The sequence below is a fragment of the Jaculus jaculus genome, chromosome 10 (genome assembly GCF_020740685.1).
Source record: "Jaculus jaculus isolate mJacJac1 chromosome 10, mJacJac1.mat.Y.cur, whole genome shotgun sequence".
In the NCBI taxonomy this organism is placed as follows: Eukaryota; Metazoa; Chordata; class Mammalia; order Rodentia; family Dipodidae; genus Jaculus; species Jaculus jaculus.
This window is the reverse complement of record NC_059111.1, coordinates 15,850,153-15,863,839: the sequence shown is the minus strand read 5'-3', so window position 1 is coordinate 15,863,839 and position 13,687 is coordinate 15,850,153. Positions and strand designations below refer to the sequence as shown.

The window sequence follows — 13,687 nt, the reverse complement described above, 5'->3', positions numbered from 1 at the left end:
AGCCCAGGCTTGTCACAGCTCTCTTTGTTCTGTGAAGGAGGGTCTCACTCTAGCCCAGGCTGACCTGGAGTTCACTCTGTAGCCCAAGCTGGCCTTGAACTTACGGCAGCCCTACTTCATCTTCCTGAGTGCTGGGATGGAAGCTGCGCACGACCACAACCCAGCAATCCCTCTTCCCAAGTATATGTGTGCATGTGTGTACGCATGGCTGTGTATGTGTGGGTTCACTTATGTGCCTACGTGGGTGGAGGCCAGAGGACCGCGTCAGAGGTTTTTCTCAATCACTCTTCCCCTTATTTTTCCAAAGCACTAACTAGACCTTCATATGTATTAGGCAAGTGCTCTTCCATTGAGCTCTATTTCCAGCTCACCTTAGGTTGATTTTTTAAAAAAATATTTTATTTATTTGAGAGAAAGAGGCAGATAGATAGATAGATAGGTAGATAGATAAATAGATAGATAGATAGATAGATAGATAGATAGATAGATAGATAGATAGATGAGAGAATGGAGATGCCAGGGCCTCCAGCTACTGTGAATGAACTCCAGACACATGTACCACTTTGTGCATCTGTCTTATGTGGGTAGTGGGGAATTGAAGCTGGAGCCCACTGATTCAGCTAGACTGTGACCAGGGGCCCCCAGGGATCCTCTTGTCTCTACCTTGCCAGCTGTAGGATCTCAGGTGTGTGTCTTCGTGTCCGTCTTTTATATGGGTAATGGGGACCCAAATTGGTCCTCATGCTTGTGTGATAAGCATTTTACTGCCTGAACATCTGCCCAGCTCACCACACTATATATATTTGAGAGAAACAGGCAGATAGAGAGAAGGAGAATGGGTGCTTTTAGCCACTGCAAATGAACTCTACACACGTGCACCACCATGTGCATCTGGCTTTAAGTGGGTACTGGGGAATGGAACCTGGGTCCTTTGGCTTTGCTGGCAATCGCCTTAGCTGCTAAGCCATCTCTCCAGCCCTCAACACACTTAAAAAAATTTTTTTTGTTTATTTTTATTTATTTTTTTGACAGTGAGAGATAGAGAAAGAGGCAGACAGAGAGAGAGAGAGAGAGAGAGAGAGAGAGAATGGGCGCGCCAGGGCCTCCAGCCACTGCAAATGAACTCCAGACGCGTGCGCCCCCTTGTGCTTGTGGTTAACGTGGGTCCTGGGGAATTGAGCCTCAAACCCGGGTCCTTAGGCTTCACAGGCAAGCGCTTTTCCGCTAAGCCGACTCTCCAGCTCTCAACACACTTCTTTCTGAGGGCTTGCTGGGGGGGGGGGGGGTCAAGCGTGTAGCTTCGTTCTCTCCCCTCCTCCACCGGCACCTTGGAGTGCTCCTTTGATCTGCAGGGCAGCGGCCACGTCTGGGCCGGGGTGTTGCCATGCAGAGGGTGTGGGCATTTCCGTCCAGCCCACAAAACACCATAGACAGGAAAGATATCTCAAGCTGCCAGGTGCTTAGGGGCGATGGGTGCATGGGAGATGCTCAGGCGCGCGCGGTGGGTGAACAAGTGAATGGATGGGTCACACCGGTCCACGTGGTTGACTCGCGCTCCGCAATCCCCACTGGGCCAGCATCAGCCAGGCCGCCCCCGCCCCCTCCCGCCATCCTAGCTGCCCACCTTGTAGTCATAGCCAGCACTGAACAGGATGTTGTTGGTGGTAGGGTGCCATTCCACCAACCCTACTCGTCGGCTGTGCCCGTGCAGCTCCAGGAGTGCCTCGGTCATGTTCCGTTTCAGCCCGCCCTCAGGAATCTCCCAGATCCGCACCTGCCAACGAGAATCCAGGGCATCGGTGGGTGGGCACAGGCAGGGGTTGCCACAGGTGACCCCCTTTCTGGGACACCAGGATTTCGTTATTCAAAAAAATATATTTAAAAAAATATTTATTTATCTGCAAGGAGAGAGATAGAAAGAAAGAGAGAATGTGCCAGGGCCTCTAGCCACTGCAAATGAACTCCAAATGCGTGTGCCATTTTGTGCATCCGGCTTTATGTGGGTACTGGGGGAATCAAATCCGGGTCGTTAGGCTTTGCATGCAACCTCCCTAACCACTAAGCCGTCTCTGCAGCCTTAAAAATATTCATTAATAATTTTATAGAGGCAGAGGTGGGAGAATCACCGTGAGTTTGAGGCCACTCTGTGAATACATAGTAAATTCTAGGTCAGTCTGAGCTAGAGTGAGACCTTACCTCAAAAAACCAAAATAATAATAATTTTTATATATTTGCAAGCAGAGAGAGAGAGAGAGAGAACAGAGATAGACAGAAAGAAAGGGTGCACCAGGGCCTCCAGCCATTGCAAATGAACTTCATACACATGTGCCACTTTATGCATCTGGCTATATGTGGGTACTGGGGAATTGAACTCAGGTTGTTAGGCTTTGCAGGCAAGCACCATAACCGCTAAGCCATCTCTCCAGTGCTAAAAATATTTTTATTTATTTGCAAGTATGTGTGAAGGGGCAGGGCTTCATACTGCTGCAAACTCCAGATGCACGGATCACTTTTTGTCTGACTTATGTGGTGCAGGGGAATTGAACCCAGGACAGCAAGGTTTACAAGAAAGTGCCTCTAACCATTGGACAATCTCAGCACCCTCAGGTTTATTTATTTGTTTTGTTTTTTCAAGGTAGGGCCTCACACTAGCCCAGACTGGCCTGGAATTCACTATGTAGTCTCAGGCTGGCCTCCAACTCACAGTGATCCTCCAACCTCTGCCTCCCCGGTGCTGGGATTAAAGGCGTGCGCCACCACACTTAGTTCCTTCTCTGTTTTGCTGTCATTTTTTTTTTTTTTTTTGCCCTCATATTATGCAGGTCTTATGTGGTCATAAATGCAGTTGCCACTCTGTGTCTGGAAGACAGCATTCCAGAGCATTATTCCCTGTCCTTTGGCTCTTACATTCTTTCAACTACCACTTCTGCTTGTCCTGGCTTGGGGAGATGGACTCATGGCCTGGGGAAGGGCCAGGGGTTTGGTGAGAGAGGTCAGTCAGACAGCAGCTCTCCGTGGCCTCCGGAGGTTTTCTCTGCTAAGCATCTGAGGCTACAGACTATTACTGTGGGCAGGGTGTGGTGGCGCACGCCTTTAATCCCAGCACTTGGAAGGCAGAGTTAGGAGGATCGTGGTGAGTTCGAGGCCACCCTGAGACTACATAGTGAATTCCAGGTCAGCCTGGGCTAGAGTGAGACCCTACCTCGAAAAACCAAAACAATAAAAATTTTAAAAAAAATTTTTAAAGTCCATTACTGTGGGCATACTATTCTTGTGTTCTTACCAAACTCAGAGCTGTCACAATCAGCTCTTAGTAAGTGCCCAATTAAAAAGCCTGTCTTTGCATTCCTTCCCTTCCCACATCCCCTAAGAGAATCCTGCCTTCTGCTCTCCTTAGCCCAGCTCCTCTGTGAGCCCCACATGGCAGGTCCTCCTCTCTGTCCCCAACCCTAGAGGGATGACTTAGCAGATGGAAGCCTCAGTCTGTACAGAGAGCCAATGGACTCAGGGGCAGAGACCCTGGTTAAAGGTGGAGGTCAGGCCTGAGCCTAGAGGACAGGCAGGGCCCTATTTAGATGCTATTTTCAGTCTTGAGGCTATAGACAGAGAAGCAGCAAAAGATGATGTGCAGAGAGCAGGGAGGCACAGGCAGAGAGCACCAGAGAGCAGAGACAGAGCTCCCGAGACAGGTAGCGACCACAGACAAGCCCTGGTCACTGGCATTTGCCCTTGGCAGGCTTCTGCAGATCAAACCAAATAAGCTTTGTAGTCTCCATGGTTACCTTTTTTTTTTTTGTTTGTTTGTTTTTGTTTTGTTTTTCAAGGTAGGGTCTCACGCTAGCCTAGGCTGACCTGGAATTCACTATGTAGTCTCAGGGTGGCCCTGAACTCACAGCGATCCTCCTACCTCTGCCTCCCGAGTGCTGGAATTAAAGGCGTGCGCCACCACGCCTGGCTCCATGGTTACCTTTAAGGAGGTGCCAGAGAGTACGGTTCCATGCCCTGACTGGCCTACTGGTATATCAAAAAAATATGACGGTGGTGCCATGTATAAACACTATAAGACAGCTGGGCATGGTGACGCATGCTTTTAATCCCGACACTCGGGAGGCTGAGGTAGGAGGATCTTCCATGAGTTCGAGGTCAGCCTGAGCTACTGTGAGATCCTGCCTTGCAAAACCAATGGAACAAAACGAAAACAAAGAATCTATACTTATTATCTGTTATTATTATTATTGTTTGCAGTACTGGGATTTGAGTCTAGGGCACTGTGTATACTAGCAAGCACTCTACTATGGAGCTGTACACCTGACAAGTGATTCCTATAATTATCATTACTAAGACTGTTTATTCGAGTATGACAGAAAGTGCACACGTGACTGCAACTTCAGACACCTTAAAACAACCCTTTCAGAAAACCCAAACTCCACTCTTGCTAGTAAGGAGAAAACATGAGGAAAAAAACCCTTTTTAAATACTACTTAAAATCTGCTAAAAAGCCAGGTGTAGTGGAACATGTCTTTAATCTCAGCACTCGGGAGGCAGAGGAAGAAGGATTGTTGTGAGTTCGAGGTCACCCTGAGACTACATAATGAATTCCAGGCCAGCCCTGGCTAGAGAAAGAGCCTACTTCCAAAAAAAAAAAAAAAAAAAGCTAAAATAGATAACTTGGAAAAAAAAAAGGGGGGGTAGGGGAGAAAAGAGCCAGTGTTAGCAAGATGCTGCTAGAACTTGTGGAAACATCTGGTATTGGTGATATTGTAAGTCAGAGAGGCTGTTCTAGATGCCATTTGGCAATCTATTAAAAATATTTATTTATCCGGACATGGTGGTGCGTGCCTGTGGTTCCAGCTACTCGGGAGGCTGAGGCAGGAGGATTGCTTGAGTCCAGGAGTTCTGGGCTGCAGCGAGCTATGCCCATTGGATGCCCGCACTAAGTTCGGCATCAATATGGTGACCCTGGGAGTGGGGGACCACCAGGTTGCCTAAAGGGGTGAACTGGCCCAGGTTGGAAACGGAGCAGGTCAAAACTCCTGTGCTGATCAGTAGTGGGATTGCACCTGTGAATAGCTTCTGCACTCCAGCCTGGGTAACACAGTGACACTCTGCCTTAAATATATATATATATATTATATAAATATATTTATTTGAGAGAGAGAATATAGGTGTGCTAGGGTCTCTTGCAACTGCAATCGAGATCTAGACACATGTACCACTTTGTGCATCTGGCTTTATGTAGGTACTTGGGAATCCAATCTAGGCTAGCAGAATTTGCAAGCAAGTGCCTTTAACCACTAAGCCATGTGTCCGGAGGTTGTTTGCAGAGGCTGAAGGCCCTGGAGTGCCCATTATTTTTATCTCTCTCAAATGAATAAAAATAAACTTTAAATTTTTAAAAAAATGTTAGATGTGCCAGGTGTGGTGGCGCACGCCTTTAATCTCAGCACTCAGGAGGCAGAGGTAGGATGATCGCGGTGAGTTCAAGGCTATCCTGAGGCTACAGAGTGAATTCCAGGTTGTAATTGAGGTGGGTTTTTTTTTTGTTTGTTTGTTTGTTTGCTTGTAAATATATAAATAAAACTATTGTTGGGCTGGGGAGATGGCTTAGCAATTAAGGTGCTTGCTTGTGAAGCTTAAAAACCCAGATTCAATTCCCCAGTATCCATGTAAACCAGATGCACAAGGTGGCACATGTGTCTGGAGTTTGTCTGCAGTGGCTAGAGGCCTTGGTGTGTTCATTCTCTCTCTCTCAAATAAAGAAATAAATAATATCAAGAATTGTTGTTATTTTAAAATACTTTATTTATTTGTAAAGAAAGAGAGAAAGGGGTAGAGAATGGGCTTGCTGGGGCCTCTTGTCCCTGTAAATGAAGTCTGGATGCATGCATCACTTTGTGCATCTGGCTTTATGTGAGTAGTGGAGGACAGAACTAGACCATCAGGCTTTGCAAGCAAATGCTTTAACCACTGAGAAATCTCTCCAGCCCCTGAAATTATTTTAAAATCTTATGTCCCTGTGTAAAGAGAAGAAATTAGGGCTGGAGGGATGGCTTAGAGGTTAAGGCACTTGCCTGGGAAGCTTAAGGACCCCGGTTAGATTCCCCAGGATCCACGTACACCAGATGCACAAGGTGGTTTATGTGTCTGGAGTTTGTTTGTAGTGGCTGGAGGTCCTGACATTTCTCTCTATCTGCCTCTTCCTCTCCCTCTCTTAAATAAATAAAGAAAATAATAAATATTTTATATTCTATTTTATTTTTATTCATTTATTTGAGAGAGAGAGAGAGAGAGAGAGAGAGAGAGAGAGAGAGAGAGAGAGAGAATGGGCGTGCTAAAGTCTCCAGCTGCTGCAAATGAACTCCAGATGCATGGACCCCTTGTGCATCTGGCTTACATGGATCCTGGGGAATAAAACCTGGATCCTTTGGCTTCGCAGGCAAGTGCTTTAACCACGAAACCATCCCTCCAGCCCTTTTACTTTTATTCGTTTATTTGAGAGAAAGAGGGAGAGAGGGAAATGAAATATTTTAAAGAGAAGAAAATAGCAGTGAATGCTGTAGAAGCTCTAAATACGGCTGAGCTGCCTTGACCTTTATTTGACTCGAGTGATGAGCCACACGGTCCCCATTTGACACCAGCCCAGGGAGGTAAAGGAGGCCGTTCAAGATCACAAAGCCCAGATTTGAACCTAGGGCATGCGCAGCCTGGTGCTTAACTTTTTGGCCACATTATAGCTTTTCTGTCCATTGTCTTCTCCCACAGCTCTCCAAGCAGCAAAAGAAAGAAACTGTTCTTCCACCTTGGGGTGGGGTGGGGGGGACAGAGCGTGGTGGCTTCTGACAGGGCTGAAACCCCTGACCTTCTACCCCAACTCACTAGGGAGGGCATTATCTTTAAATTTTTTTTTTTTTTTCGAGGTAGGGTCTCACTTTAGCTCAGGCTGACCTGGAATTCACTATGTAGTCTCAGTGTGGCCGTCAACTCATGGCGATCCTCCTACCTCTGCCTCCCAAATGCTGGGATTGAAGGCGTGTGCCACCACGCCCGGCTCTTAATCTTTTTCTTTTTCAATTTTAAAAAGATCATTATTAGCTGGGTATGGTGGCGCACATCTTTAATCCCAGCACTGGGGAGGCAGAGGTAGGAGGATCATTGTGAGTTCAAGGCCACCCTGAGACTACAGAGTGAATTCCAGGTCACCCTGGGCTATACAGTGAGACCCCACCTCGGAAAACCAACAACGAAATTATTATGATTGTGAAACAGGGTCTCATGCAGCCCGGCCTAGCCTCAAACTTGCTATGTAGTAGATGATCTTGTGTCCATCTTGCCTCCACTCCCGGGAGGCCGGGATTCCAGATGTGCATCGCCGTATGTGGTGCTTGGGATGGAAGCCATGGCTTCCTGCAGCAAACCCTATCTACTGAACTTCATCCCTAGGAGGGGTGTAATCACTGGGATATGGAAAGCAGATGCTGCATGGAGGAGCTTGAATAGAAGATGAAAGAAAAATGCTGAGCTGGCCCATTGGGGAGAGGGGCTTCCTTCCCTCTGGCCTGCTTTTCTCCTGGGATCCCGTGCTCTCTCCTTGAGAAGTCAGAAGCCAAAAGTCAATCTCTCCTTTCCTCCTTCCCTCCCTGTTTCTCTCTCCCATTGCCTCTCCCTCTCCTCCCTCCTCTCGCTTCTTCTAAGGTAGCCCCCAGAGAAGTGTGAGGAGCCCCAGCCTTGGGAAGCCACAGCGCCCTTCCTTCCCGCTGCCTGCCAGCCAGCTGCCCTCCCTAGCTGCAGTAGAAGGCTATAAACAGCTCAGCCCCTCTTCAACAATAGGTGACATCACCCGGCGGGCGGAAAGAGCTGGATTCTGCCAGATGCCAGGGAGAGTTATGGCTCCCTCCCTCCTCGGCCCCTCCCTCAGGACAGCGGCCCCTGGGGGAACCAGGCTTGAGCATACCCTCTTGGGGACCCTGCAGGGATGGGAGTGGACTTCAGAACCGCCTCACACCCTGGAGGAGGGAAGCCGATGGGAGGGATGTGGGGGATCTTGACACTGCACCAGAGATTTCTCTGGGGTGAGGGTATGGGGAGAAGTTGAGGGGCAGCTCCCTATAACTATGCCTTCAGCATCTTCTCAGTTGTTAGGAGAGCAGGGAGCAGTGTGTGTGTGTGGGGGGGTGAGCTCGGGGGGTGAAGAGGGATGGGTAGGCGCTCCCAGGGGCAAGGGTTTCTCTTTGGGGTCCTCCAGAAGGGACTTGTCGGTTGCCAGTGCCTGCCATACAGGAGCCTCACCAGCTGACCTTCATATCTTGCCTCTGCCCATTTGATTTGCAGCAAATTGACCCTTTAGGTTAGAATGCGTTGAGGAAAGGGAGTGTCAGGTACTCAGATCGGGGCAGGAAGACTCCCTGATTGATTCCCAGGCCCGGGTACAAAGGCCTCCTTGTAGAACCCTTCAGCGTCCAGCATGGGCAGGGACAAAGAGGACATCTCGATGAATATACTGACCATGTGCTGGACCTAGCCGGTCAGTCTGTCAGCCTGCCATGGCTCATATCTCAGAGCTCCGGACCCACCCCCTCTCACTCTGCCCGGCCACCTGGACAGTGAACCCGGAGTCTCTGGGACGGCCTCCTGCTTTACCTCTGGGTTAAAAGGAGAGAAGGTCGTTTCCCCCAGCCCAGGCCACTGCACACCACCCAAGGCTCCTTCCTCACCGCAGCTTCTAGCCTCTTCCCATAAAACCCATTTCCTGGCTCATACTCGATTTTTCTCGATCTCTTGCTTCTTGGGGACTTGCAACACCTCTTTCCTCCTCTCTCTTTTCCTCTGGTGCATGCACTCTCTTTCCCTGCCCCTTCTATTTGTCTTTCTCTCCTTTCTCCCTCTTCTCGGTTATGACAGCCTTTAATTTTTTTTTTTTTTTTTTACAGCACTTGGCAGGCAGAGGTAAGAGGATCGCCGTGAGTTCGAGGCCACTCTGAGACTACACAGTGCATTCCAGGTCAACCTGGGCTAGAGTGAGACCTTATCTCAGAAAAATTTTTTTTTAAATTTTATTTATAAGACAGTGAGAGAAAGAGAGAGAGAGAGAGAGAGAGAGAATTGGCACGCAAATGCCTTTAACCACTGCAATTGAACTGCATGTGCCATTTTGGGCGCCTGTGTGACCTTGTACGTCTGGCTTACTTAGGTTCTGGGGAGTCCAACGTAGGTCCGTTAGGCTTCACCAGCAAGCACTTTATCCAGCCCATTACAACAAAGTATTAGACCCAAGAAGCTGTCTTGGCTCTCCATTGTGAACCCCCAAAATCTAACATATCCTAGCTCGCAGCCTCGCCTCCTCCACCAAGCTGGCAGTGACTGCTTACCTCACCCCATGCCCTGAGATTCTTCTAACCCTCTCTCTGCCGGTCAAAGATCTTCCAGGCCCCGCTGATGCTCAGTGTCTCTCTTTTTTATTTATTTATTTTTTGGCTTTTCAAGGTAGGGTCTCACTCTAGCTCAGGCTGACCTGGAATTCACTATGTAGTCTCAGGGTGGCCTCACACTCATGGCGATCCTCCTACCTCTGCCTCCTGAGTGCTGGGATTAAAGGCATGTGGCACCACACCCGGCTGTCTTTTCGTTTTAGAAAAGTATAAAATAATTATTATTTAAAAAATATTTTATTTTTATTCATTTATGAGAGAGAAAGAGATAGAGAGATTGAGAGTATAGGGATGCCAGGGCCTCCAGCCACTACAAACGAACTTCAGATGCATGTGCCACCATGCGCATCTGGCTTATATGGGACCTGGAGAATGGAACCTGGGTCCTTAGGCTTCGCTGGCAAGTGCCCTAACCACTAAATCAGCTCTCTAGCCCTGTTTTAAGAATATTTAAGAAAAAAAAATTTTTTTTGAGGTAGGGTCTCACTCTAGCCCAGGCTGACCTGGAATTCACTATGTGCTCTCAGGGTGGCCTCGAACTTACGGTGATCCTCCTACCTTTGCCTCTCAAGTGCTCACACCTGGCTTAAAATATTTTTTATTTTATTTATTTGTGTGTGTGTGTGAGAGAGAGAGAGAGAGAGAGAAAGAGAGAAGGAGGGAGGAAGGAAGAGAGAGAGAGAGAGAGAGAGAGAGAGAGAGAGAGAGAGAGGGAGAGAGAGAGAGAAAGAAAGAATGGGCACGCCAGGGCCCTCAGCTGCTGTAAACCAGCTCCAGACACATGCACCACCTTATGCATCTGGCTTACATGGGTCCTAGGGAATCGAACCTGGGTCTTTTAACTTTGCAGGCAAGTGCCTTAACCACTAAGCCATCTCCCCAGCCCTGCCTCCATGCCTTGTCGGCCGCAGCCTCCCTTTGCAGTCTCTTCTGCCCACTCCCTCCTCCTCCCAGCGATCCTCAGTTTCTCTGCAAGCTTTGGCCTGGGTCAGGTCTCCTCCTGGGAATCTGATAACCCTTTCTCTGCCAGTCAAAGAGTCAAAGTCATGGGTCTTCCAGGCCCAGCTCTCCCAAAGCTTCCTCTTCCTTGGTCAGCACTAGCCTTTCTTCTGCTAGTGCACAAGGCAGCTGTCCCCTGGCCTTCAGGGACATCACCGACTCATCTGCATTGCGTTTCCTTTTGGCTTGCAATCCCTGGGCCCTGCCTCCTTCCTGTGAAGATTGCAAAGCAGCGTGGAGACAGCAGGCACTGGTGGGAGCTAGACCCAGGGAACCTCCTTGTTTTTTCCTGTCGAGGAAACGAACAAAAGCAAAGCCCTGAGAGATTAGCAACGTGCTCTTGGGTGCCTGGCTGGCCGCTGGTAATGCCAAGCTCCTCCTCCACGTCTACAAGGCTCCTGTGGCCAGGAGAGCCCCAAACGCAGTCTGTCAATCATTGCGTGCCAGTCACTTGGCATCTGTGGCAGGTTGGAGGGTTGGGGGCGCGTGCTTGTCTGAATGCACGCCGTAGCTGTCTTGTGTAGTAGGTGCGTTCCAGAGCGCGAGGCAGCGCTGGGTGGAAGAAGGGGCTGAGCTAAGCCTGGGCAGGTGCAGCTCATCCTGAGGCAGGCAGAAGTTTTGATCTGAGGAGGAGCCATGGCCTGATCTTATCCTTTCCTACACTGAGCCTTCTGAGAGAGATGGGGTTCTCTTCTGAGAGATGGGGCTGCCCTTTTGAGATAGAGCAGTTCTTTTCCCTGCCTAGGTGTCCTACTGTCCGACTGGGTGCTCTATCAACCCTGTGCGCCCCCCCCCCTCCAGGCTGTGTCGGTCTTGCAGGGTGGCCAGAGACCAAATGCACGTGACGCACTCAGCCCAGAGCCTGTAGGAGCTCCAAGTTTCAGGCATGACTGCTCCCTGCCGGCTAGTGAGAACACTCAACACACTCCAGCAGGCGGGGGACAGAGCCAGCTGTGACTGCTGTCCTCCTTGCAGGATCCCCTGGATGGGTAGGGCCTCCCCTCCCCTCTCTCCTGCTGAGAACTGGGCCTTTCTTTCACTGACCACTGCACCCCCCTACCCCCCGGGGATCCATCTGTATCTTCCCAGCTCAGGAAGTAACCAGTGAGCTCTCCCTGGCTTCTGTCATCTTTCCTGGGTTCCACTTCCCGTCCACCCTTCTGCAGCTCTGCCTTTCCCCCGTGATCGATCTGCCCCTGTTAGCTGTTCCCTGATCACTTGGGTTTTGACGTTCCTAAAGAAAGTTGCAAAACCGAAAGGCTGTCTCCATCAGCACCGTTCACCGCTCACGTGGGACTTGCCTCCCGGCTGCCGCTCTCACCCCTGCACCGTCCCGGCCTCCGCCCGCCTCTCTCCCGCGTAAGTTCAGGACCCGCTGACCTCACACCCACCGTGGTGAAGTCCTCGTGGTGATGCCACCAGTCTGTCTCTTTCAGTCACTGGCTATTAGAACATATTCATTCATTTACTTTTTCTTTTTTTTTATGAGAGAGAGAGAATAAGAAAGAGAGAGAAAGGGAGAGAACTGGCATGCCAGGGACTCCAGGCACTGCAATTGAACTCCAGACGTGTGTGCCACCTTGTGAGCATGTGTGACCTTGTATGCATATATCATCATGTGAATCTGGCTCACGTGGGTTCTGGGAAGTCCTTAGGCTTTGCAGGCAAGCACCTTAACCACTAAGCCACCTCTCCAGCCCCCCTTTACCTTTTCATTATCTATCTATCTATCTATCTATCTATCTATCTATCTATCTATCTATCTATCCCTACCTATTATCTTTTTAAAAAATATATTTTTTATTTACTTATTTGAGAGAGAGAGAAAGAGAGAAGGAGAGAATGGACACACCAGGGCCTCCAGCAAACGAACTGCAGCTGCATGTGCTCCCTTGTGCATCTATCTTTCGTGGGTTCTGGCGAATCGAACCGGGATCCTTTGGCTTTACAGGCAAACGCCTTAACCACTAAGGCATCTCTTCAGCCTCCCCTTTTTTCTTTCAGTTTTCGAGGAAGAGTTCCACTCTAGCTCAGACTGACCTGGAATTCACTATGTAGTCTCAGAATGGCCTCGAATTCACAGTGATCCAACTCTGCCTCCCATGCGCTGGGATTAAAGGCGTGAGCTACCACGCCTGGCCCTTCCTCCTATCATCCATCCATCCATCCATCCATCCATCCATCCATCCATCCATCCACCTAGCTATCATTCAGTCATCTTTCTATTCATTCATTTATCTATTGATCATCTACCCATCAACCCATCCATCCATCTGTCCATCTGTTCATCCATCTATCCATCCGTCCACCCTCCCATCTGTCCACCCATGCATCCACTGCCCCCTCCATTCAATCCTCAACAAACATTTTCAGGCACTGGGCTCCACGCTAGACGCTAGGGGTTCACAGCCCTCAGTCTGTAGTCTCTGCCCTCCTGAGCCCACAGCTCAGCTTGGGAAAGCGGGGACGCGCCACTCAGAAGCCCTTTCCGGTTCCAGCTCCCGGGAATGCAGCCTGATCCCAGACTCCACCTGTCAGCTCTCAGTAGTCTCGAGGGCCTGGCTGGCAGGCAGAGCCTCCTTTACCGGGGAACACAGGAGCTTCTCCTGAGATGCTGCGTCCAGTCTGCTTGCAGGCTAATGCTGACTCCACTCAGGGGCAGTGTGGGGAACAGCCCTGCCCTGCCCTGCCCAGAAACCCGGTGCTACAAGGGCACCTCTGTCTCCCTGAATCTGCGAGGGGTGCACCTGAGGGAGCGAGCAGACCCCAGACAGCATCCACGCCACTGTTCCCCGCCCAGCCCCCCTCGTTCCTCAGTCCCTTCTGTAAGTTGCCTCTGGCCAATTCACCCCACCTTCACCTCTGCCTGTTCTCTACCCCTCCCTTGTCTCCTGGTTCTCGCTTCCATTTCCTCTCTCTTCCTTAACATCTTCTCTCTTCCAGCAAGGAGTGGGACATACATATAAGAAGCTGGAGTTCCAGGACTTCACAGTGGTCCTTGACAGTCACGACAGTGCTTGAAGCCCAGTGTTCTTCTCCAAAAGGACAAAGTAGGGGGCTTTTTGCCACGTGAGCCTGCAATGCTCAGCACCCCCTCCCCGTGGCGCCCCTCTTTCCCTCCTTCCCTCTCCTCTGCTGCCCGCTCCGTCCTGCCCAGCTGCGCAGAGCACCAGCGGGGGAGGGCAGGAACAGGAACTGACTCACGAACCTTGTTTTTTTTTTTTTTTTTTTTTGCTTCTAATTCTCATCTACAAAGCAACACA

General features: G+C 49.8%; 1 protein-coding gene across 3 annotated transcripts in view; it reads right to left on the bottom strand.

Moving 5' to 3' along the window:
* Window positions 1–13,687, bottom strand: part of Coro2b (coronin 2B) — a 155,995-nt gene that overhangs the window by 16,024 nt on the left and 126,284 nt on the right. For all 3 annotated transcript variants that reach the window (XM_045160772.1, XM_045160773.1, XR_006639342.1), the window contains exon 4: window positions 1,625–1,774. In XM_045160772.1, coding sequence (XP_045016707.1) covers window positions 1,625–1,774 — 150 coding nt within the window. The remainder of the gene's footprint in view (window positions 1–1,624; window positions 1,775–13,687) is intronic.